The sequence below is a fragment of the Halichondria panicea genome, chromosome 12, assembly GCF_963675165.1.
Source record: "Halichondria panicea chromosome 12, odHalPani1.1, whole genome shotgun sequence".
Taxonomy (NCBI): domain Eukaryota; kingdom Metazoa; phylum Porifera; class Demospongiae; order Suberitida; family Halichondriidae; genus Halichondria; species Halichondria panicea.
Genome location: NC_087388.1, coordinates 2316846 through 2342880, shown reverse-complemented (window position 1 = coordinate 2342880; position 26035 = coordinate 2316846). Strand labels below are relative to the sequence as shown.

Below are 26035 nucleotides of genomic sequence, written 5' to 3'. Positions count from 1 at the left end.
CTTTTTATAACTGCAGTATCAGAGAAGCGTAGGCGAGCTCAGGTAGCCACACCCCTCTTTCTAGAATTGGAACGTGTGCGTACCTAGACTCTAATCAGGTATAGGTATTGAGATATGAAGTGCCTGGAACAGCTCACCAGTGTCCTCACCAATGACTACTTCACATTATTCAAGTTTGTTGTACCTCTGGCCCTCACTGATGTCATTGCTGATGTAGGAGAGCAGGTGATATTATTGTTGTGACACTGCCTTCCACAGTGCGCTATACGTATATACCGCGTACCGTCTTCTGATTTATACAGCGCCACTATTACGATTTTCCAGTGGGACAAGAAAAAACTATAATTCCAGTTTGACGCTTATAATTATTAGAGTGGCGCTTAGCGATAGAACGTAGATTACTAGTAGCTGTTTCCATGAGGCTATCATAGATCAATTTTCGCACTCAATTGAAGTTAAATAAAAATTATTTCGTGAACTTGACGCTTCTCTTAGAGTGGCGCTGTAGTTAGAAGAAAGATGGTACAGCAGTCTCGTAATTACCAGCCGTTTATCATTTAATATATATACACTGTATAGTAGCGTGGGAAGGAAAGAAACGTCTGCATGGTTACTCTGGGCATACTTTCTGTTATCGGACGAAATGTTGGTAGATTAGTTTTGCAGGTGCAAATAGTTCACCATAACTACCCTTCCCCAGTTCTTGAACAGGAGTGTGGCTAGCTCTTTGAATGTCGTGGACACTCTGGCTGCATTCGGTTTAGCCTATGTCTTTGTCAAGCTCTTTGTTGGGATGCTACAAGAGGTCAAACAAGTGGGTGTGGTCTTGGTACACGACCGGCCAGGATTCCACAAGCTACTGCTCTGTGTGGTTGTCATGGGAATAGGTGTCACCATAATCATCGTTGTGATTGGTGAGTGTATGCCATTAACTTACACGTTGACTATATTGCATTTATGTTCACCGATTTCCAACTCTTCATCTGTTGCATAATTATATATTTATATTGACTGTGCAGCGATATAGCTGGTATAGTGGTTTCCTAGAAAATGTTATCAGCAGATGCCTGGTATTTATTCTTGTTGGTATACTTTGTTTATCGTTTTCTTCAGCCAAAACTCAGCTAGGGGTGTGGCTAATCAAGGACCTACACCGAGTGTCGGACAACGTAGCAGAGCTAACGTACACTGCATTTGCCTATCTCTCTGTCTTCCCTCTCATTGATTCCATTGTGAGTACAAGTAATTTTGTAGCTGTTTTGAACATTTTTTATCCCACTTGCATTGTGAAGTCTTACAAATTAATGCAGGCCCATTCCCTTAATTATCTAAAGCTATCACTGTATAGCGGGTAATTTCCGGGGGGCAAAATATTTATGGTTGAATCCCTGAGTACAAATTATTTTAACCACGAATGAAGCGACCTTGACTACCTTTACCTGCGTGCAAGCAGCAACCACGAAATATCCATAAACTGACTAAATATTGCTTAACCATGAATATTTTTCCCCCCAGAAGTTACATGCTATACATGCTTATGTGGTAGTATTAATTGCGCTGGAATTATACAGTATTGTACGTTGTAATCGTGCATTTTACTAAAATGTTACACCATCACCCCCCCCCCCCCACCCCTCCCCTCAGTCATGGTATCATGGTGGAGTGTTGCTGCAGTACAGACACAGCTCTCTAGTTGGGTTTGCTTCACTCGCTGAGATAATGGCTCAGGTGATTTTATCATTCCACAGATTTTTCTAGTATAATGTTATGTACCACAGTCATGTATGTACTATAATTAATCCCAAACCTTGTGTTAGAAATCTATTGCTATGCTTTGAGGGTTCAGTTTGGAGTGTATTATGTATTTTTTAGCCGCTTGCCGTCTCTGACCAATTTGTAGAAGTGGCTTCAATATATCCCCACCTTTTACGTGTACTACGTACCCCTTACAGATATTCTGTGTAGCAGTGCTACTGTACACACCGCTAGTATGCAGTGCTCCCATTGTCGTTCCCATACTCTCCGCCTACTGTGGGGTCATCACCCGTTGTGTCATCACTCTAGGCGGGTTCTATAGACTGGTGTACCCAAAGCTCAGCAAGAAAATTATTGTGAGTTGGAATATATGATGATTTTTTGCTTCTCAATTTGTGAGTATTACACCGGATGCGTAGTTGTATTTTGGTTGTGTATGGCTGCCCTTTAAATTTATAGCATCCAAACTTACATTTAAAAGTGATTGTGTTGATGGTTTGGGTGCTACATGTATAGCTCTGTACACAGTTACCCTGTGCTTGCGCAGCAGCTAGGGGTAGAGTGATTGCATGGTGTGTGTGTGTGTGGACACAAAAATGAGCTGTTTGAGCAAACTAGACACTTTCATGAACTGCTTTATAACCGCATGAGACAGTGGTTGAAAATCTATACTAATAGTTAAATCCTGTAGGCGATCTTTGAAGGTGACAAAAAAACAGTTTTTATTTTCTAATCGTTACTTTCTCAATCATTCCCGATTCACGATCAATTCCCTATAATTATGTTAAGGTCATTACAGTAAAAAAGTATAATATGTGCGATGAAGCTCAACGCACAGGGTGAATTATGAGCATCTTGTTGTTTAATGAACAGGCTCATATGTATGTATACATGACCCTCCTAAGAGACCGGGGTGCCTGGATCTATGATAACAAGTTATTAGCTTTTCAACCTAGCATGCCTCTTACCTTGCCTTTATGCTAATTTTTCCACAGGAAAGGGTGACTTTACTGAGACTGGTCTTTTTCATATCTCCTCTGGTGTTTGTACTGGGTATTCAGAGGATGAGTCGACCCATGATCAACCTCCTTGTGGCACGCTACTCCCCCAACGAGTGCCAGGCTGCCACAGCTGTCGCTGTTCTCACAGCAACGTACCCTTTGGGCAGAATGGCTTACGGATGGCTCAATCAGCTCAGAACTGTCTCGCCAACTTTTCAAAAGGTAAACTGTCCAATATCTGTTTATTTATATACTTCAGTGTGACTAGTGTATGTACTGAGTCTGCATGCAGTCACAATTAAGAGTAGTGCTCCTGTATTTTTGCATACAGAAGCGAGAAGACAATTCTCGTCGTGTAATCGCTGGAAAAAAAGTTGCGATCTTCATCATCGCAACTTTGGCATTCTCTTTCCTGGTAAGATATTTTTCGGGGCACAGAAGAATAATTATGCCTCGAGGCGTAGCCGCAGGAGGGATACGGTAAAGCTGACTGTGTGTGTGTGTGTGTGTCTGTCTGTCTGTGTGTCTGTTCCAGCTGTAACTGCTCAACGGTTGTAATGCGACGAAAACTAACAGCTTCTATAGGCTTCTAGCCACGTTCTCTTGGATATTGATTCGTGGATTAGCAAACTAAAGCTTCTTTCTCGAGTTATGGCTAGTTTGACTCACATTGAAGGCTGTTGCAGTCTCTTCAGAATCTTTCATAGCATCATCTGTCCGCACAAACTTTCTATTCAACATATGAGTTAGCCTTGCACTAAAGCGCTAGCTTTTTGTTAGCTACAATACTCAGAAAATATCTGTTAAAACAGCTAGCTAGCAGTAGCCATTGATCTCTTTGGACACACCCTTTAATTATTCCTGTGTATGTAATGCGCATGCACGCTCATTCCCCACGTGTGAGAAAATAATATCCAAGATCCAGATCCAGATCCTCCTAGCGCTATAGCAGAATCATCTTTGTCTTCAGGTAAGCCACAAAACACTACCATAATTATAACAATAATTATAGATAACAATATGCATGTACACAGGTTCTTAGATATTATATACACTGAACTACAGATTCTGGAAGAATCAATTTTCTTCTTTTGAGGTCCTGGTAAGCCACAAAAATAACAACAATAGATGCATGTAAATAAGTCTTTTCTTCTCAGTGACTTTATATAGATAAGCTAACTTTAATATAAAATTCATTATAGAAACTAATAATATAACACTCTAATACTTTTGAGCGAAAGCAAAAACATGGCGAGAGGCATTAGCACAGCGCCAGCTTGAACACTAGTTATGTAAGTGTTCCATTTATAAATACCTTATGGCTAATTAATCTAAAATTTGTTACCCTGTATAGACTCCCTGACGTTTCCAAAATTAATATATAATTATTATGATTATGTATTGTATACGTATATGAACGTTAATTTATGATTTTATGCTGCATAATATTATAGCATGTGATTCATTTACTCATGAATGCACAGTTCTCTCTGTGTGTGTACTGGGTGCCTGGTGTGTCAGTGAGCATCTTGGTGTCAGCAGTGGGCATCCCTCCATACCTTGCCCTCCTCTGTGTTGACCCTCTCAGAGTGTTTTCCTTCTTCTGTTTCACTGGTACATTCTCCATGCATGTATACTGCATGCCCGAGCTGAGCTGCATATATACTTATATCACTCTGTATGTATGTCGTTTTTATATTATGCATGTAGGTGTCAGGGAAATGACACGAAGAGACTACTTCATGCATGTTCTGTGTGTTCTCTAAAATATTAACTATAGAACTGGTTTTTATTATGCACAAAGCTTTACCACCCTCACCAATTTACTGTGTTCTGTATAGTAAGTGTGAGAGCGTCTCTGACTGGATGGCTGACTCTACACAAACAGACCAAGCTAGTCGCTCCCAGTGGGTTTATTCGACTGGGCATCATCTTTGCTGTCTTCTTCACTCTCAGGGCTCTCGGGTGAGGAATGCCTACAAGTATTTTAATGACCTCAAGGGTATCCTCCCAATCTTTACTATTATATAATACAGAGGTAGCAGTAGTAGTACATTGAAGATGCATGCATGGTCTTTATATAAATAATGATACAAAATAATGATCCGTAATTAAGATGATGATGAGTTTTGCTTTAACATACATGTATATTATACATTGTACACATTTTTATACTTTGCTCCACGTATAATACTGTACCGTAGTGCTAGAAATATTATATGTGAGAATTCTTCGTTTGGCCAATTTTAACGCTACGAAAAATAATGTTATGCAGTTTTTATTTTATGCGATTAATTTATTTCCTCGATTAAACGCCGCGATTTCAATGGAGATTGTACAGGCCTCGATTAAAAGCCACTAATTGTGTGATACAAATTTATGCGATATGGTAGCCGCTCGCATAAATTCAAAGGTTAGTATTATCTAGTGCTGCAGTAGCAAGTAATTTTCGTGGTCAAACATGTTGTAGTTTTCGTGGTTAAATTCCTGAGCCCGCCAGTTTTTGAAACGATCATTTACCACCTTTTACTCACTGTGCAGACAGCCAAAAAACATATCGGACTAAATATTGCTCCATTACGAATTATTATTTAACCCCCAAAAATTACCCGCTATATGCGGTATATGCAGTATCTCTACGTATCTCAGAATGATTAGTATGATAATGATTAGCTTTGTTCTAATGTTTATATGTGTCTGTATATTAATTTTGAAGCAGTTTGTAGAAATTAATGTATATGAGGCTACATTAATTGTTGACTGTGTCGATTAATTGTAAACGTGTAGATTGTAAACGTGTAGATCAGTCTATAACAATTTGTACAACACGTACACTGTAACTACACAGTGTAATTATACAGTACGTGAAGGCCCACACATGATTGTGTGCACAGTCAACCCGTTGGGCCTTATGCACTTCCAGTACTATCTACGGATTATCCACAGATTTCTTCCACGGATGTAGAATGAATGGAGCGTTGCTAGGAGTGTTAGCTCTCTATTCTGGGTTTTTTTCTGAAATGGTTGTGCTGGGCATCATCACCCCCATCTACGCTTGCTGGAGGGTGAGTGGTACTGAGTGCTATGTGTCTTTATACCTATTAGTAACTCAAATCTCCGTGCATGCATTAATTAGTGACCTTTCTATTGGCCTCAACTATGTAAGTCTTCAACAGTAGACACTTTTATCAATATCAAAAGTATGCCAAAGTAGTCGCAGATAAAATTATACTGTTGTACACTTGTAACAGTCAAATGATTAATTGTTCTTGAGTATTAGCATGCATGTGGCTATAGCAATAATTACACCAATCAAATAATAGGTAGAAACAGAGAAATGTATAGCTAGTACCATAAACTATGCTAGAACATTACAACAATCATTGTATACATTGATATAACCCGAGGCGCCACGGGTTATAGTAGTCGGTCTGTCTGTCTGAGTCTACTCACCTGCATGGATGTGATAGCACTGTGTTTGTACCATGTATATAGCCCCAATTATACACAACAAGGAAGTAGTTTGTTAAAGCTTCGTTGTCGAATAAAAGCGAGTAAATTGTAAAAAGCTAAGAAGCTAAAAAGCTCGAACCTACACATTGACCTACACCATGACTCGAGGCTGTTGACTCACTAAATCAAAACGCCGAGAGTTTGCACTTCAGTGCTCTAGTTTTGTTTATGAAAAAGCTATTAAAATCCATGAAACTAAATCGTCTACTATTAATACTGCATGCATGCAGCTTGCTATGTGTGTTTATTTCCACAGAAATGGAGGACTAACTCCAGTGCAACAATACAAAATGAGGTTGATATTAACTCCCTCGTCACAGAGGAGAATGAGAGCAATCAAGAAAAAGCCGTGGAGCTCTCTCCCATTGGCGGACTGGTTAACATTGAGTTAACTAATGATTCCACTGAGTATAAAACAATTCAAAACTCTGAAACCACTTCATTGTAGGCTGTGCATGTATTTTCCTGTTTTGTGAGGTGTTATAATTATTATACTGTCTTTCAGCTTACAATCAAATCATTATATATATGTATTCGAATTCGTGTCAACTATGGGAATCGAATGTTTTCCTTATAATTTGAGTTCTCATGATTATCAGGTATGTTCAATTTGAAACGTAGAAGTTATATATAATACTGCATGCATGTGAAAAAGCATGCACATATATACATGATTGTGTGTTAAGTTATGCACTTGTCAAACTAATGCCCCTCCCCCCTACCGGGGATAGGTGGGATTAGACCAATCGCATGATCTAATCTCCCTGGCACTGCATATCATGTTATAAATGTCGGTCTAATCCCCTGGTACTTCCACTAGGAATCCTAGTACAACATGGGGGTTATGTAGGGATTATACATATAAGTCCCCTATAGGTATAGGGAGGCAATTTCAAGTCTAATCCCCAACTTTTCCCCGGTAGGGGGGGCATTAGTTTGACAAGTGCATTATATACATGCAGTAGGGGGATCAGTATATACATGCACTTAATTGTTTCAAGCATCTCTCTGAAATTTTACGTATAATAAGAAAGACTGATTAGGCCCACTCCTAGTGATACTCTGGTTTCTGATACTGATACTAGTGATACTGAGGTTTCTCTAGCATGCAGGCAGACGGTTTTTATCAGTATGTCATTGGTTTTCACCTCATGAACTCATTATTTTGCAAATGAATAATTATCATTACCACACTATTTTTGTACCATGTGGGCCATTCTGCGCATGCGTAGTAGAAATCAGATGTGCTTGGCCTCCACATGCAGGACAAGGAATTCAACGGCTGCTTGAAATATTGGCTCGGCATCCCTCTCCACAGTGCCCCCCACCTCTGCCCAGCATGTCGCACCTCCGCCGGCGAATATGGTGACCAGAATCACCCGCCACAATGCGGTCAGAGATGTTATTTTCTCAGCCGCTCAATCTGCAGCTCTCAGACCATCCCGCGAGGCCCAAGGTTTAATTCCAGAATCCCTGTCAAGACCCGCTGATGTCTTCCTCCCAACTTGGCAAGGCGGCAGAGACGTCCATGTAATTTCACCGCTCCAGCAAACCCTCATTCATGAAGCTGCCTTCTCCCCTGGACACGCCCTAGAAGTTGGAGTAAGGCGCAAGCTCACCACCCATCTACAGGCCTGCCGCTCCATAGGTGTAAACTTCATTCCTATTGTGGCAGAAACACTAGGAGGTCTAGGCGAAGAAACAATCAACATCATAGGTGCCATCGGAAATGCCATCGACCGGAGAGTAACTATGACGCATTCTACATCCTCCACCAAGAAGCATCTGTTTCATCGCCTGGCCATTGCACATTTCATCGCCAACAAACTTTACCTCCTTCAGCGGATGGTATCCGCTAAACTGTATGCCCCCCCCCCCTCTTATCTTTTGGTTTGTTGCTTTTGTACATTTGTACTGTTTGATATTACATGAAGGAAAAAAAATAGAACAAAATCTGATGCGGAAACCGGAGTATCACTTGGAGTGCCCTCCACTATCATTTACGTGCATGGGAAAAATGTAAGCTGTGCTTTATTTCCGGTTGAGATTTTTATTGGGTGTTTTACACCTCTGACAGTGATGATTTTTGGAGGTGCAGGGTCGAGGGGCATGCCTGTTTCGTCCATGTTGTAGATTTGGGATGGGCAATCGAGTAAATCATTCTCTGTCAGCGTCTGCTCCAACAAGTCATAATAGCAAGAAATTACTTGGGGAGAACTTGCTACAGCCCTTGAGTATGATAATGGCTCTGCAGCACGTACAGCTAGTTCACCATGCCTCTTCTTAAACGAGGTCCACCACCCATCAGTGACTACGGCAGTTCGAAGTCCTTTTGTTTGAACAATGTTACGAACCAGTGCCAAAACTTCCTGTTTGGATTTTGCATAGCCCATTGATGCACAACCACAGAGAAAACTAACAAGTTCATTCTCTTCCTCATCAGTGAGGAGCTTTGGTGGGCCACTTCTCGCCCCAAACTTAACTCGTCCACTGACGCGATCCTGAAGAGTTGACTTAGGTACTCCATATGCCTCGGCAGCATCTCGTACTGAGAGCCCATCTTCAATATGTGCTAAGTATGCTTTATAGAGGGTACTTTCAGTCCATGACTTGTAAGAGGTTGGTCGTTTCGCAACTGTGGGTATATAAGACGATCGCGGTGGCGAGAGAGTAAAAGTTCTTCGTGCGACAAACACACGGTCATTCAAGCTGAGCTGAGCCATCAAACAACTGCAAACAACAAAAATATGCATATTAAAAACCAAAGGAATACTTTGTATCCTGTGCCTTATACCCACAACAGCAGGTTCTTGCAATTAGCCTACCACAGGTAAAGTGGCTGGGCATGAGACTATGTACGTTTAAATGTATGTGCAGAATAGCTAGCACTATATTTCTATTCAAGGGGCATACTTTTACACACGTGCCTGGCCTTAGGTGTGCTGGCATGCCAATCACATGCCCCTTTACAGGCTAAACTACACATATGGCCTATTACAAAGCTCTAGGCTTGAATTTGAAATTATATTCTCCGTTCCAATGCCTAAGAGCTCTGGTAGCTCAGTAGTAAGAGCATCTGACTATTATTCAGAAAGTCTCAGGTTCATGTAACAGTTTAATCATACACACTGTGTACAAAAACATTACAACCAAGTAAGTGTAACTCACAAATTTCAAAGCAAGCTAAAGGTCCAGTACAGAGCCCTTCACATGCACAAGTTCATCAGCTAACTTTAATCCATCCACGTGTTTGAAATTGATCTGCGAGGTAGTGTGATCAGGGAGGCAGCAATGGAAGAGAAGATGTCCGCACTTTAACCTTCACTACAACGATTACTTGAACTGTGTAATTTGTATAGCACCAAGAGTTTTGTTTAGATGCTGTTTGTATAGCACAGTAGTCTATCTTTCTTTAGGTATACTTATAGTTCTGTTTGCTCTTTACAAGAGGTCTCTGCAGTGGCTAAACGAGAATACAACAGATTGGATGATCATGCGTATGTCCGTATTTTGCGTTTCAAGAGCTCTTGCTTCTACTAAGACTAATGATACGACTCGAAATTTTGTGTCCAGGTTAGTAGGGGCCCCTGCTATGTACTGCTGGCAATAAATGATCACAGCTGTTCTCTAGTTAGGCGTGGCCGTGTCCGGAAATAGGTGCCGCCCGATATTCGATTGATTACTCTATTAATACTTAGACTACATGGATGCAATCTCAAGAAGATCCATCAGCTGGTTCAGTGGATTGCATAGCGAATCCTTTGTTTGCTTCCAGTGCAATGTTTTCCTAGACCTACAGACCTATATTATAATATCTAACGGACTAGATATAGACTCTACGTAGACTAATCGGAAAATAGGCCTAGGGGCGGGTCTCAAAAGATTGCCTAAAACTCAGTCGAACTCTATAAAATAAATTATTATAGATTCAGCTAAGTGCCCCTGTCCCTGCACACCAGCCAGCCAGTCAGTCCTATGGCCGCTCCAGGGCGAGCTTGTACTATGCCTATGGCAACAAGGTGAGCTTGTACAACTACAGGGCTAGGGTGTAGAATATCTATTACAGTCAAAGTTGAATGTTGAAATGAGTAGATAGATCTACAAGCCACTATTAAAACCACAAAGCTGGGACTCTTCATTTCAACATTCAACTTTGAATGATCTTCAACCTACTTGAAAACTTTGAATGATCTTCAACCTACTTGAAAAGCACTGTGCTGGTTAGATCTAGATCTAGATACTTAGTCAGATAGATCTCTGATCTAGAGATCTATCAGTCTGGCCTGTCTATGTATAAGTTTATGTACAGAGCCAGTTTGAGGTGCCCCGCTATACAACACCGTAGTTGGGCATGCCCCAACCCGAGGCTCTATTTACTTTTATATCATCCAACAGAAGTGCTAGACATTCCCTACCCCTTTCTACGATCATTTTGATCAGTGGTTTATTAATAAGCCACACAAACTAGTTTCTCATACCTGCCCGCTCCTACCGCTTTTTTTTTTCGTTTGATGCAAAGGAAGCGTACAGGATATGACAAGGTAGCTAAATAAAGCTAATAATGAAGTCAGCCCATAACCGAAAAGTAAAGGTGCAGGTGTACTTAAGTGGAAAAAAGGAACTTATGTTACTAGTTTTGACAGGGATAGTTTGAAAACAGATGGGCTAGGGCTACTGATAACATTTAGGGGAAGGGAGTTCCAAATAGGGATTACGCTTACAAAAAAGGAATGTCTATGGGCTAGGGTGTTAACAAATGGTTTAAAAATAATTTGATTGTGAGGGTGACGGGGGGAAGGGCGAGGATGGAGGGTGAAAACATTGGGAGATATTATAGATAAATTATTAAGTACCGTATAGCGTGAAATTTTCGAGGCACTTATATTTCGTGGATTGGCCTCTAAAAGCCATTTCGTTGCACAATGTTCGCGGAATGACTGCTAACCGGAAGCCACGCCTTAAATTTTTGCACGTTATAGCAGGTAATTGAAAAATTTTCGTGGACTTATTTTCGTGTAGAATTCTAACCCACGAAATCCGCGAAAATTAAGCCCCTCGAAAATTTCGCGCTATACGGTATATTAAAGCAGACTTTCAGTTTTTGGTTCTTCTTTCGAGATGACAGAGGTTTCTAGTTTAAGGAGGCAAGCAGGTCAGGGTATTCTGCCCTCCACTGCTTCGTTACTATTTTCCCTGCACATTTTTGAACGCTTTCCATATCTGTGTGATGATGAGGGTCCCAGACTGCACCGCAATAGTCTAACTTAGGCAGAACAGCAGTGCGGTAGATCTTGTTCCTGATCTGAGGTGGTGATTGATGGAACTTGCGATGGATGAAGTCAAGATGTTGTTTGGTCTTCTTGCAGGTGTTGTGGATGACATGCCCATTTCGATCATTGTTGATAGTTACACCAAGGTACTTTCAGTATCACATGGGGAGATCCGATGCATGGTTGTTAATATCTATATTCACTGGGATAGTGCGTCTAAAGCGAGTTAGTTTGGTCTTGGAGTGGTTTGCTGTGAGGCCGTGTGAGATTGCATCCAGGAGTTGATTTCATTGACGTCTCCCTGTAGGTCCTGAGTTTCGATTGTGGAGTTTATGGGCTTGTAGAGAAGGATGTCGTCTGCGTATAGAATGAGTTTGGCATTGGTGGACAGGTTGCATGATGTTAGCAATTGAGTTCATGAAAATGTTAAATAATAGCGGTCCTAAGATTGACCCTTGTGGGACACCTGAGGTCACTGCAACAGGGTCTGACATAGTTCCCTCCAGGACTACCCTTTGCTCTCTGTTGGTCAGATAGCTTGCACGAAACATATTGCTGATCTCATCTTGCCACTCAAATGAAGCCATGTGTGAATAAGTATAGCTTTGGGGGCCAGGGAGATGTCATAAACCAATGAATAAAGACCACCCGCCCAGCATCCTGCAAGAAGTGTATGAGAAACTGGACTTTGTGTGGCCATCGCATATCCTCATTATTAAATCATTAATTAATAGAAGCCATGCATGTACACAACATTCCATAATTATACTGATCATGTGTTGTTGTGTTTTACTAAGTGAGTGAAATTTTTCGAGGAATAATTGTTTTTGTTATAAAATTAGAACTGCATGCAGTTAACCCCACCCAGTTGCTATGATACAAGACCCCAAGTGAGGTATTAGCTCAAGTTATTTTAACCCACAGAAGCCAATATTGTGTGTGACCTTAATGTACTCTTTATCCAACCCTAACCCGCAACAACAAACGCTTTGCCAATCCTAACAAGTAACCTACTGATTGAAATAATATCACTGATAACTCACTGCATGCATTCGGGATACTACAACCAGCCCTTTGGGCTTCTAAATCATGTAGAAACTTGTGTTAACTATTATTTTATAGAATGACATGCATGTACAGTAGTATATAAGAGCGACAATAGACCTTAAGGGTACGCGTATATGAATTGTAGATACATTTTCCAGCTTACTAGTTGAATACCAACGAGCGTCGCTCTTAGTACTGTCCATTCATTGTGAAATAGGATTCTGCTGAGATCAGGTCAATCTCAGTGGGTGCCCTTGCTGCGTGTCCCACTGACGATCTTGCACCTCTGATTGCTTGGATGGCCGAGCGTAGAAGGTTGGGCGGTACCTTAGCCAGCACAGGATTTTGTTGTAAGTGATGTCCCATTTATGGGCGAGTAGTGAGCTCAGACGTTTGTAGAAAAGTGTTCCTCCCATGCCTCCTGTTACTGATAGACTAAAGGTGTGAAAAAAAGGTGGTCAACTTCCTGAATTTTTTGCTGGTATGCCCGTTTCTTTTCCAGTTTATGCTTTCTGTATAATTATATTGCTACTTGTGGCTGGTTTCTGTTGGAGGGGGCTAGCGGGTTGAATACTCTTCATAAAAGTATGTTTTTTGAAACCGGAAATCTGCCCCCCCCCCCCATACACCATTGGCCGATATATTCAGTCGTGCGGAGGCACCGTTGAGTTGGTCAGCGCTCACAGGTTGTAGATTGGGCTCCACACACAATGAAAAAGGATATGCTGTAGTATCTTATTTCGTTGTGTTTTAGTGCAGGAAACCCTCCTTTGGCACAGGAGAGGGAGTCGGGTAGGCGAGTTGGGGTCCAGCCATAGTGCCAGGGCATTGGAAGACAGGCTTATGTAGTGTGAAGCCGTATTCTGTTAGTGGGATAACCGTGAGCCAAGTGGAGGCTCCTTTTGTCTTGGACAACTCCACTGCCTTCTGGAGCCAGCCCAGTAGCTGTAGATGTATAGAGGCTGCCTGTCTCTTCTGTTGTCCTTACTGACCTCAGCTCTCTTCAATAGCTGATCACGGACTAGTCAGGATAATATGGTCAGTGAGGGATAAGGCGACTGTTAGAGAGTGCATGGTGCAGTTCTTTGTCAGCTAACTTGGGAGGATTTTTATTGCCAGTCCGCCGAACCGAGCCTGTAGAGCGTATAGGTTGCATTCAACGGTGGTATTCCGGTAAATGTCTGATATCAGTTTAGTTTGGATATAAGGCAAGCGCCAGTTTACCTGTACCAAAACACCTACATGTTATACATTTACATTCAACAACAAAAATCTACTTGCTTTGGTTAGCTGGAGCAATTCTTATTGAATCCAGTATTTCATATAGTAACGTCCACACAGAAGCTAGCTGCAAACTTGGTCTAGATGTATAGCTAGCAAGTGAAGGTATTTACCTAGATCCTAAGATTGGCGTAAATACAGGCACACCTAACTATAGTTGAAGAGTGAGATTACAGTAACAGTCTTAAATTATTCAAAATACTTCCCTCCATTGTTGACCTAGCTTCTCTCAATACACTGTAGTGATGATCTGGGTAAGCAACTCAATAAAGCTTCCCAGGGTGGGCATGTGGACGAAGTGGAAAGGCTGCTGGTTAGAGGAGCTCCTGTAAGCTGGAGGGACAGTGAAGGATGGACCGCTCTCCATATAGCATGCTGGGACAATCAACCTGATGTAGTGAAGATACTTACACAGCGAGATGATAATGATGTCAATGTACAGACTGTTCGTAAGTTCACTCCCCTGCACTGGGCCTGCCTCTGGGGACACTTGAAGTGTGTCCAGTTACTGATGGCAACTGGACAGTGTGACCTAGGTAAGTCAGTGTGTGTGTGTGTGTGTGTGTCACGTAACACTTTATGGCCGTATCTTTGTGAATAATATATAGCTATCAAAATGTGTGATTTTAAAGTAATATCTATAAGCTATATCATTCATGCGTAATTGATGTTGTGCCAACATGATGTTCATGGAGGCTTCTTATAAATTCCTATTGTCATGCTCCACTTCCTCCCTTTGTTTGTTGTGCGAGCCTCTGTAGCAGTCTACACAGACAGACAGACAAGACAGAGAGACACACACACTCAGATACACAAACACACTACCATATACCTCGTTTGCGCATGCACATCGAGGTAAAATGAGAGTCTACTTTCTGCCAGTGAGAGTGCTTGCTAATCTTATGAGGGTGTATTTTTTTGCCAGTGAGGGTGATCATTGCTGTTCTTATGAAGGTGATGTGTTTTCATACATGTATATACATTGTGGTTATACTCGCTGATATGATGAAGATACTTGCTATAATAATCACTCTTTTCTTTGAGCCAATGACTCTGAGTGCATGTGTACCATAATCTAAACAAAGCTGCATGGGAGAGTCCCTTGCTTGCATATGGCTGTTGTCAGAGGAGGTATGACAGGCGTGGTGCAGCTCAAGCAATAATATTAACCTCCGACAATAACACAGTGCGTGGGCGGATAATTAGTAGTGTTCTATCAAAGGCTAATTGTTTGAGCTGCACCACGCCTGTCGTACCTCTCCTGGGACTGTGTACCATGATGTAAGCAAAGCTGGGAGGGGGAGTCCCTTGCTTGCAATATTACTACTGTAACACCGCACATGCAAACATTTGCAATGTGCGAGTTGCTAAAGGGCAGCACCAAAAAGCATGGAAACAAGCGAGCAGGGAGAAGACTATGTCAATTCGTCACAACGTTGTAGACACTGTATTTATAAATGATGCATTCACCCGTGTATCAATGTGTTAATCATTACAGACCACTAAAAACGAAGTATAAGAGTCTATGTTTACTTTCATCATAATTTATGGTACGCAGTCCTGCAAGCAAGGGACTCTCCCAGCTTTGTTTAGATCATGGTACACACTCAGAGTCACTCATTGGCTCAAAGAAAAGAGCTCGTATGATGATATAATAGCAAGCACACTCATCATAATTATCATCAAGTACCCTCAATGTATATGAAAACACACCTTCGTAAGATCAGCAATGATCACCCTCACTGGCAGAAAATGCACCCTCTAAGATTAGCAAGCACCTTCACTCAGTCTGACAGAAAGTACACCCTCATTATATTAGCAATTAAGCACCCTCACTGGCAGAAAAGACACCCTCATAAGGTTAAAAAACACCCTCAATGTATGAAAACACACCCTAATTATGCCTCGAGGCGTAGCCGCACGAGAAATACGGTAAAGCTGACTGTGTGTGTGTGTCTGTTCCAGTTGTAACTGCTCAACGGTTGCAATACGACGAAAACTAACAGCTTATATAGGCTTCTAGCCACGTTCTCTTGGATTTTGATTCGTGGATTAGCAAACTAAAGCTTCTTTCTCGAGTTATGGCTAGTTTGACTCATATTGAAGGCTGTTGCAGTCTCTTCAGAATCATCATCTGTTCGCACAAACTTTGTATTCAACATATGAGTTAGCCTTGCACTAAAGCGCTAGCTTTTTGTTAGCTACAAGAGTAAAAAAATATCTGTTAAAACAGCTAGCTTTAGTAGCCATTTTGTGAAATTGATCTCTTTAGACACACCCTTTAATTATTCCTGTGGATGTAATGCACATGCGCGCTCATTCCCCACGTGTGAGAAAATATTATCTAGAATCCAGATTCTCCTGGCAGAGTCATCTTTTTCTTGAGGGCCTGGTAAGCCACAAAACACTACCATATATAACAATATAGATAACAATATGCATGTACACAAGTCTTTTCTTCTCAATAGATTTTCAATTGCCAGCTATGTATGCTCTAGCTATGAGTCATTTCTTGCTGAATGATTCTTGGAGCTTTGCTAACTGCTTCTTTCGCTCATACAAGCTTTGAAAAGGCTGTAGGGCTAGGGACGAACTACAGCTAGGTTTTCACGATTGTGCAGAATAATGCTATCTCAACAATAATTTACAGCTAATTTTGGGTGTGGCTGTTCGTTCTGGGAGGTCTATTTTCCATTGCTAAAGCTGACTAGAGAGCTACTCGTTATACAGAGTAGAGAGGTGGCTGTTCCTGAGAGGTTGCTTTTTACATCATTTTAGTTTCAATCCGGACCTGAGCTCTTGCATGGTCCTTATATAGCGTGTGCTTGCTCTTTGGAGGTGGTCGTTAATGGAGATTTCACTGTAGTTCAATTTATTTTTTACGCTCCCTGACTCACTACTAGAATCTGGAGACATGTATGGACTAACTCCACTGGGAATGGCAGTCAGAGAGGGGCAGCTGGACACTATCAGGTACCTAATCACGGAGTACAACGTGGATGTCAATGGTAAGTTGCATAATTTTTTAAGGCACTGTATACAAGTCAGCAAGAAAATGAATTTGCTGCTCTTGTGTGTTTGTGTAAACTTTCTGGTAGGAAAATTAATCCTGCTTTATTACTTACTGTGTGATGGCATAATTATGTGATGTCTGTCATAGTGTGTTTTGTGGGGACACTAAACTAGCCAAACTAGCCAACCTTTTCTCAATCAAGCTATTTATGCCTCGGTTGCGCATGTGCAGCGAGGTATACGGTAGTGTCTGTAAGTGCAAGAAGAGCTTCTATAGGCTTCTAGTCATGTTTTTGGATTTGCAAAATAATACTTCGTTCTCGAGTTATGGTTGGGCTTTACAGGTTTTATAATTAGATTCATAGCGAAATTTGTACAGGTTTGCTTTTACTTTGAAGGCCATTGCAGACTCTTAATTCAGACTCGTGTGTAGCAAAATCTGTTGATAATTATATAACTTAGCTGTTACATTAGAAGTTTAGAACACCAGCTTAAACTTACTTTCGGCATTCTTTTTAATCAAGGTCGATCATTCCCACTCTTTTCTGCTTTGATTCTCTGCTGCCTTATAAATGTAAGAATTGCAACTGTTACTCGGCATGTGTGTTTTAATAGTCTGCTAGTACTAGTTAGTACTGTAGCTTCATTGCTATAAAGCTTCGACGCCTCTACCGAGGTATCAGCACCCACGGTGTTTTCATTCTTCTATATATATCATTCAGCTGTTGACTAAGTGTGTCTCTGACTCACCACTACAGGAGCTGTGACCAGTGATGGACTAACTCCACTGGGATTGGCAGTCAGAGAAGGGCACCTGGACACTATCAAGTACTTGATCTCACATTGCGAAGTGGATGTTAATGGTAAGTTTTTACATGTTAACCAATAACTGTATCCTCGCGAACTACAACCACCCATTTCTGATAAGTTGATGAGATTGCATGGGAGTTTTCGCGAAAGGCGAGGCCAACTAAATAACCACGACTTCGTCTCGAGGAATAATTGTGGCCTCTTATGATACATGCAAACTGTAGTATTTTTATGCCTCGAGGCGTAGCCGCATGAGGGATATGGTAAAGCTGTGTGTGTGTGTGTGTGTGTGTGTGTGTGTGTGTGTGTGTGTGTGTGTGTGTGTGTGTGTGTGTGTGTGTGTGTGTGTGTGTGTGTGTGTGTGTGTGTGTGTGTGTGTGTGTGTGTGTGTGTGTGTGTGTGTGTGTGTGTGTGTGTGTGTGTGTGTGTGTGTGTGTGTGTGTGTGTGTGTGTGTGTGTGTGTGTGTGTGTGTGTGTGTGTGTGTGTGTGTGTGTGTGTGTGTGTGTGTGTGTGTGTGTGTGTGTGTGTGTGTGTGTGTGTGTGTGTGTGTGTGTGTGTGTGTGTGTGTGTGTGTGTGTGTGTGTGTGTGTGTGTGTTCCAGCTGTAATTGTGTGTGTGTGTGTGTGTGTTCCAGCTGTAACTGTTCAACAGTTGCAATGCGACGAAAACTAACAGCTTCTATAGGCTTCTAGCCACGTTCTCTTGGATTTTGATTCGTGGATTAGCAAACTAAAGCTTCTTTCTCGAGTTATGGCTAGTTTGACTCACATTGAAGGCTGTTGCAGTCTCTTTAGAATCTTTCATAGCATCATCTGTCCGCACAAACTTTCTATTCAACATAAAAATTATGAGTTAGCCTTGCACTAAAGCGCTAGTAGCTACAAGACTCAGAAAATACCTGTTAAAACAGCTAGCTAGCAGTAGCCATTTGTGAAATTGATCTCTTTGGACACACCCTTTAATTATTCCTGTGGATGTAATGCGCATGCGCGCTCATTCCCCACGTGTGATATCCAAGATCCAGATCCAGATCCTCCTGGCAGAATCATATTTTTCTTGAGGGCCTGGTAAGCCACAAAACACTACTGTATAACAATATAGATAACAATATGCATGTACACAAGTCTTTTCTTCTTATACACTGAACTACAGATCCTGGAAGAATCAATTTTCTTCTTTCTTGAGGTCCTGGTATTAAAGCCACATAATACAACAATATATAGATGCATGTAAATAAGTCTTTTCTTCTCAGTGACTTTATATAGATAAGCTAACTTTATGAAGTAATTATAAAATAATTAATTATGCACTTCCGCTTATAATTAATTGAAAACAAAATCTTCTTCTTTGTTGCTTCCTAGATCCTTGAGGTCCTGGTATAAGCAGCCACAAAACACAACAATGATACCATAATTATACAATTGAATAGATGCAAGTCAGTTTTAGACTTTATACACTTTTTCCTCTTCTATACTTCCTCTTCTATACTTTTGAGCGAAAGCAAATCATGGCGAGAGGCATTAGCACAGCGCCAGCTTGAACACTAGTCATTGCAGTTACTATTCTCGACACTGAACAAAAGCATGATTAGTGAAAAATTTGCTGAACATAATTATGGAAACGTTCGTTGCTCATGCTGTACATATACATGTTACAGTAGCAGCAGGAAGGATAGTGGGTCATAATAATAATTATTCTTAGAGAACAGATTCTGATACTTCCTCCACAAAATGAACAGTAACCATAATTGGGTGATAGATATTGGTAAAGGACTAGTTGTTCCCTGCATACATCTTTAATTGCATGGTGGGCAAGCAAAACCACACAAAATGTATACACATGTCTGTTGTTTTTTACAGTGGCCTGAGGTACACACATATAGTAGGTATTAAGTGGAGGTTTGAGGTTGTGGGTACAATTCAACTGAAGCTAAGTCAATTTACTTTTGCAGTTCAACTAAGACTACGACTTTTGCAGTTCAACTAAGGTTGTGTCAATTCGAGGGTACGGTAGTTTGCTACGTTAATTCAACTGACGCTACAGTAATTCAAGGGTACAGCAGTTCACTTTTTGTTCAAAGAATAAAAGTATGTGAGGTGTGCATGCTAGCGCTTATTGGCCAAGAAAATCTAGGTCGAGTTTCACTGTTACTAGTCTCAGTGGAGTAGGAGAGGGGGGACTCCAGGGGCTTAAGCCCCCTCCCCCCCCCCCCCCCCCCCCATCTTTCTAGGCTATAATATAACTTATCAAGCTGCACTATATCTAGATAGCCGTACTTTCCATTAAAAACTAGAGCCCCCCATTGAGAAAGTGGTTCCTATACGCCACTGAGTCTATGGTCTAGTTATGTATATTATAGTAGATAGAGGTTCAATTGACCACACCACTACAGTATAGAGAGGTTTTTCAATATCGAAAGTAAACAATGCATGATTCCCAAATTTTCGAGGCACTCAATTTTTGAGGTTCAGTGTCAATCCGCGAAAATTTTACTTGCGCCTCGGGTTAATTATGTACAAGATCAGAGCGTGCCATGCGCATACTAGTAGTGCTGAGATGTATCGGTTTGTCAGGCTTTTGTATTTGTATGCTGCTTTGTAGCTTGATACAAGCTTCTTCTTTTTTCTATGGTGCTGGCTTCAACATCTTTAGGGCGTTTTGTGTTAGTTTTGTTCGGTACATCAAACTTTATCATTGTAGTACAGTACTTGGCCGCATTCTTACTGTACTTTATCTGTCATTATCAGTATAATAAAACTGTGGACGAGAATTCAACGATTAAAGTAACGTATGTAATCAATGTGAATGCATGCCAATTAATTACTCTGTGCTCTTCTAAACCGTCATATGCACGTATATTAGTTAATTATGTAATCAAAAGGTAAGAGTATTCGATTTGTACTTGTACTAAGAGCATCAAAGTACTATAATTTTATTAGCTAGCTGTCACTCAGTGATTTAATACCCATCACAGATAGTCTACTAATTGCTTGTGAGTATCGGCATAACAAAATTGTTGAGTATCTTCTGAATGACGTTGGTTGCAATCCCAATATAAAAAATGGCAATGGACAGACACCACTCTTTTTTGCATGGAACAAAGACGTTATTAAACTCTTGTTAAAGAATGGGGCTACTGCCGAAGATGTTTATACTAATCATCGCAAGGCTCTTGGTAAAGTATTTTCAAAGAATCCGCTAAAAAACCCAGTGAAAATGCTTGTTATCGGTCATGGTGGCGAAGGAAAGAGCACTCTCATTGAAGCAATGGAACACGAGCCAACTGCACTCACATCTTTAATCAACGTATTTGTCTCTCCTAAAGAAGTTGATGGAGTCAGCCAGAAAACAGCCGGAATCATCCCTCGATTATTCAAAAGCCGTGTTTTTGGAGATGTGTTGGTCTATGACTTTGCTGGTCAAGAGGCTTACTACAGCAGTCACGCTGCCATTATCAAGTCAGCAGTTGATGCATGTCGGCCCATTATTGTCCTAGTCCTAGGGCTCCATAAAGACGACTCCTTCACCACCCATTCTGTCTCCTATTGGTTGGGGATCATTGCCAATCAGTGTGCCAAGATGGAGGGCAAAGCCCCACTCATTGTAGTAGGTAGCCATGCCGATTGCTCAACTGACAAATTGAAGATTTTGAAGAAAGAAGAGATCGTTTTGCAAGCCGTTTCGAGATATCCCACCCTGGATCTACTGAAATTCATTCCCTTGGATACTCGCTACTCCAACTCTAGCGGCATGAAGATACTGCGAGACACTGTCGGCCCTACTTGTGCTCGCATTCGATCAAAGTTGGCTGTTTCCTTAAATGCACACATGTTCTTGGTTTACCTTGTTGGCAAGGATGAGATTGCGTTATCACTGGAAGAAGTTCAGTACCAAATTAAAAAAGAATCTAATCAAGTACTCTCTAAGAAGCATAAAGAAGCTGTACCGTTCATACCGACAACCATTCCTCGTCTTATTGAAATATGTGTTCAGCTCAACGACAAAGGTCACATCCTCTTTCTACACAATTTCAGCTCACCAGAGAAAAGCTTCATTGTTCTCAAGAAACAAGAGCTCCTGGGTGAAATCAATGGCACTATATTTGCTCCAGAGGATTTCGATCAGCACTGTCAACTCTCTACAAGCACTGGTGTGGTACCTTGCTCCAAGCTGGCTGCTCATTTGCCTAACTTGAACACTGAATTGCTCACTGGATTTTTAATTGATCTCGAATTCGCCGTGCCCATTGAAGACCAAGAAGTCCTTTGTCTTATCAATCAACATAGAACAGACACTGGTGAGTCTGTATTGCCCGACGAGAAATACATATTCTGTCCTGCCCTAATCCGATTAGAAGTCGATACGAAAGTTTTCAATCATCGGGACGACCTTGCATATCATTTTGGTTGGGTGATGTCATGCTCTCACAAGGACCAATTTTTGGACGCTCGATTTCTCCACGTTCTTCTGCTTCGGATATCTCTTTCCCTAGGGCTTGCTCCAGTGATAGATCCTGACAACCCTTCTCTGCAACGTCAATGCTCTGTCTGGAAGACTGGAGTTTGCTGGAGCACTGCTTATGGTGTCAAAGTACTGGTGGAGGTCATTGACAAGAAGAAAGTGATCGTTTTGATTCAAGCTCGCCAAATGTCACTAGACTTTCTCAAGCTGCGCTCAACTCTAATGAAGAAAGTTTTGGACACCTCTACGGAGTTATGCTTTACTGTAGTCACTGAGGAGTCCCTCCTTCCTCCTGATAGTGTGACGTACCCTCTGAAAGATACACACGTCTTTGATCTCAAGTCCCTCGCTCAAAGTGTTGTTGGTCAAGAAATGTGCGTCATATCAGCTAAAGGTGTAGAGAACATGCCATTGAGTGACCTTCTTCAAGCTGAAGTGTACGCTGATCTCGGTGAGAATATTCTACAGCTTCTGTTCAATCCAGTACACAAGGAACTGTCTGATCGATTCATCTCGGCTCTTGCAACGTGTTGGAACAAGAATCCTCAACTGGCTAGTATCGTACGCACATCCATTACTGAGAATACCAGCGCCGCGTTTCAAGAGTGCAGTAATCTCGATGATGTTCTAAACGTCTGGAAGAGCAATGGAAGTTCAAGTGGTAAGGCACTGAGAAGAATTCTGGATCCACTTAGTGTGTTTGCTGGACGTAACCCTCTGGTGAGTTGAAATGTTTTGTTTGGCTATGCTTACATCTTCGTTGCAATTGCTGTTCACAAAGTTATGTGCTCATTATTAGTCTGTTACATTTCTTATTGTGTTGTTTTAAAGATTTTGTACTGTGTGTAAAAGTGTTTGTTCTCTCTCAAGATTGTACTGTTCGAATTAATTTTGTTGACTTTGTGTCTCTATTTAGGAACTGGCTGGTGTTGCTGCTAAGGAGACTAGTGACAATCTACTTCCAGCCCCAAGATCAACACCAAGCATAGGTGCTGCCAGACTAATTGAATGTGCATTTAAAATTTCACTGTTATCAGTATAATTATATCTATGCTGCACTTTGAATGTCCCCTCCCCCCCATTATAGATGGCGCCACATTAACAATGATTGAGGAACCATCAAGCCATGGTGAGATATGTTACTCAGTTCTCTTTACCCTTTTCCATTTGACAGTTGTTTTTTTTATTGAAATAATTTTATCTCTCAAAGGAGAGAAAGGGTTGTACAGAAGGCACATGTGGCCTATAATTGTACTCCCCACAACAAATGAGACAAACAACAAAAAATAACGAGAACAGAAACAGAAACACCAAATACAGATGAAAACAAACAAACTAACAACAACAATAAGCACAAGCATAAACAAATACAGTGAACAGCAATTAAAAGAAAAAATTCCGAACGTGGTGCTTAAAATTATTATACGAGGAAATACACTATTATTATAATTATGGTAAGGAATTCCACAAGAAGGGTGAGTTTACAAAAAAATGAGTACCTATACACATTAACACGTGAGTTAAATAAGCACAAAGATAACAGACTAGTCTAAGTTATTTAAGTATCTATACCTGACAGCACATTAGCATGTTATGTCTTTCCTTTATAGACTGCCACTTAAGTTCGTCACAACATTCTTGATTTGATTTGGTCCATCGATAATTTTTTTTGTTCCATTTTGCGGTAATCCATCTCGATGCTCTTTTTTGCACATTTTCTAATGCATTGACTAATTGCTTCTGGTGTGGGGTCCAAACCGCACAAGAAGTTTCTAGATGGGGTTGAACTAGGGCATTATAAGCTTTAATTTTTGCAATTTTGCTACACCCATGTAGGGTTCGTCATAGGAGATTTAGTGTTCTATTGGCTTTTGTCTTTACCTGGTTGACATGCTCAGACCACAAAGTTATGTGTACATGCATGTGTATCTCTACTTTATATAGGTGATGTGTAAAAGTATCAATGTTTCCGTGTGGTGACGTAAAGCCCATCTGAAGTTTTAATTAGAGAAACCCCTCAAAGACACAGTAATTTACTTAGAATATAAATCCATGCACAGTGTTTAAAACACTGTACTGTGTTCATTTGTGCACTCTGGCTATACGTAGACTTTCTCCCTGTGGTGGCTGGAGCATCTCCAACTGTTGAGGACTGGTCAGTGAGTGAGAGGACACGATCAGATAAACCACACGCACTGAAGGTGTAACTGATCACAATACATGCATGTATACGTGTTTACGCATACGCATATTAAATGAACGTACGTGTGTGCATTGTTAGTGTAATTGGCTAGCTCTAATGGTATGTGTGTACGCATTGTGCAGTGTGTGAATTTCGTTTTATGTTTCCACATAGTTAGTTATAAAACATTATAGTTTTGATTTATGTTACTAATTCTCTTTCCTCTGGTCCCTTACACACACACAGGTGTATCGGTCCTGGGTGACAGCTGGTCTAACAGTCGCTGCCCTAAAGAAGAGGACTGGAGTGAATGACACCCAGCTGGACACAGAGGTCATAGAACATGACATTCATATCCTAGCCGGCTGCTTCGATAATCTAGAGAACTATCTCGACCAGTTACGTTTGACTCCCGGCCAACAAACTGATATTTATGACCTAGCTGTCAAACGAGACATTCAAACTGCAATGGCTAAGGCTTTGAAACTCTGGCGTGCCCCCAATCCTCTTGTTGCCACTTTCCGAGCCCTGTTGATCACCTTACTAGATCTCAAGAGAGGAGACGTAGCTGTTAGGGTGTGTCAGTACATTGCTGACAGAGTTCCACAACAATACTAATCAATAGTACGGGTAACACAATCACACAATATCCTTTCTGTGTTTGTACTCGTTTTATTGTTTTTCTGTATAATTATGTTTACCCATTGCACGTAGATCTACTCATCACCGAACGAACACTAACACTAGAAACTACTATACTATAAAGCTAGTTTGTCTATAATTATACAATTATGATTTTAATTGGCCTCTTTGATGACACAGCAAGGGTTTGGTGACCAAACTCACAAACGACAAGCACTATAGACACGTACAACCAAACGCTAGACACCAACTCATTGCTCCCAGTTGGTTTATTCAATATAGGGGTCCATCCTCTCCGTCTTCTTTACCCTCAAGGCCCTTGGGGAGGAATATTAATCTTGTGAGCTCGAGGACGATGCCATTCTTTGCAAACATGTTATTAGTATATACTTATAAGGTTGTGCAGCTTAATTTGTAAGCAGTCCATGCAGCCTAGCTGTAAAAAATATAGTGTGATAGTATAATTATTACACCAACAATTTACCATAATTTTATAGCAGGTATAATTATTTCGAGATAAACTGTCGCGGAATGACGGTTTTCGCAGATTTAATTTTCACAGAATAGCAGCCTTTCTGCAGCATGCATTATTAAATTCGTGGGTATTTAATGTTTGTGCACATGCTTAATTAGCGAAAACTCAAATTAATATACACGCTATACAGTACATGTATATAATTATAAGAGTGCTTATAATCATCAAAACACAATACACGACGTTGTGGCATTTACAAGGGAATAAAACAAAACTTCCTGTGAATAAAAAGTGTTTCTAATATCAACAGTTAATCAAATGTACACGTCCTCTTCAAGTTGATTCTTATCCTTTGACCTCCGCAGACTGATGGTGATGGACTTGAGGCGGAGTTTAATCTGAGAGAAGGTACCTCTCTTCTCCTTCACCTCATCCCAACATCTATTCATCATCTCATACCTAAAGGGGGGTGTGGTTCAGCAATGATAACTACAGCAGCTGCCGGGCCAAAATATTATACTCGTGGGCATGCAGCTCTAATACAATGTCACGGATGAAAGTTGCTGATGGTCCACAATTTTAGCC

The 26035-nt window shown here is 41.0% G+C and overlaps 3 protein-coding genes across 9 annotated transcripts in view; 2 read left to right on the top strand and 1 right to left on the bottom strand.

Annotated features, from left to right (window-relative positions):
* Positions 1-49: 49 nt before the first annotated feature.
* Positions 50-6864, top strand: LOC135345690 (progressive ankylosis protein homolog B-like). 5 transcript variants are annotated; one of them, XR_010397827.1, is made up of 11 exons: positions 50-225; positions 701-914; positions 1114-1232; positions 1645-1728; positions 1953-2111; positions 2751-2978; positions 3088-3171; positions 4241-4370; positions 4598-4721; positions 5703-5821; positions 6526-6575. XR_010397827.1 is itself a non-coding variant. In XM_064543119.1 (11 exons), the coding sequence occupies exons 1-11, from the start codon at positions 115-117 to the stop codon at positions 6715-6717; spliced, it is 1545 nt and encodes a 514-aa protein (XP_064399189.1). In that variant the 5' UTR covers positions 50-114; the 3' UTR covers positions 6718-6864. The 5 variants fall into 5 exon arrangements, 2 of the variants coding, with proteins under 2 accessions (XP_064399189.1, XP_064399190.1); XR_010397828.1 differs by having other exon boundaries at positions 5618-5821; positions 6526-6556; XR_010397826.1 differs by having other exon boundaries at positions 5605-5821; positions 6526-6556.
* A 3131-nt stretch (positions 6865-9995) lies between these two features.
* On the top strand, positions 9996-25958 carry LOC135345680 (uncharacterized). Of its 2 annotated transcripts, XM_064543107.1 has the most exons (10): positions 9996-10288; positions 14111-14403; positions 16771-16875; positions 17638-17742; positions 20665-22871; positions 23068-23140; positions 23239-23280; positions 24261-24352; positions 24580-24957; positions 25816-25958. In XM_064543107.1, exons 1-9 carry the CDS (start codon positions 10245-10247, stop codon positions 24949-24951), a joined length of 3333 nt encoding a protein of 1110 aa, XP_064399177.1. In that variant the 5' UTR covers positions 9996-10244; the 3' UTR covers positions 24952-24957; positions 25816-25958. The 2 variants fall into 2 exon arrangements, with proteins under 2 accessions (XP_064399177.1, XP_064399175.1); XM_064543105.1 differs by lacking the exon at positions 25816-25958 and having other exon boundaries at positions 9998-10288; positions 24580-25142.
* Positions 25600-26035, bottom strand: part of LOC135345679 (uncharacterized) — an 81151-nt gene continuing 80715 nt past the window's right edge. For both annotated transcript variants that reach the window (XM_064543102.1, XM_064543104.1), the window contains one exon: positions 25600-25909. In XM_064543102.1, coding sequence (XP_064399172.1) covers positions 25765-25909 — 145 coding nt within the window. In that variant the 3' untranslated portion in view covers positions 25600-25764. The remainder of the gene's footprint in view (positions 25910-26035) is intronic.

Coding starts and splice junctions, on each gene's coding strand:
- LOC135345690 (XM_064543119.1), top strand. CDS start 115: ATGAAGTGCCTGGAACAGCTCACCAGTGTCCTCACCAATGACTACTTC. Junction 1,233..1,644: donor TCCCTCTCATTGATTCCATT/GTGAGTACAAGT, acceptor CCCTCCCCTCAG/TCATGGTATCATGGTGGAGT. Junction 5,822..6,525: donor CCATCTACGCTTGCTGGAGG/GTGAGTGGTACT, acceptor TTATTTCCACAG/AAATGGAGGACTAACTCCAG.
- LOC135345680 (XM_064543107.1), top strand. CDS start 10,245: ATGGCCGCTCCAGGGCGAGCTTGTACTATGCCTATGGCAACAAG. Junction 16,876..17,637: donor GTACAACGTGGATGTCAATG/GTAAGTTGCATA, acceptor TCACCACTACAG/GAGCTGTGACCAGTGATGGA. Junction 23,141..23,238: donor AAGATCAACACCAAGCATAG/GTGCTGCCAGAC, acceptor CCCCCATTATAG/ATGGCGCCACATTAACAATG.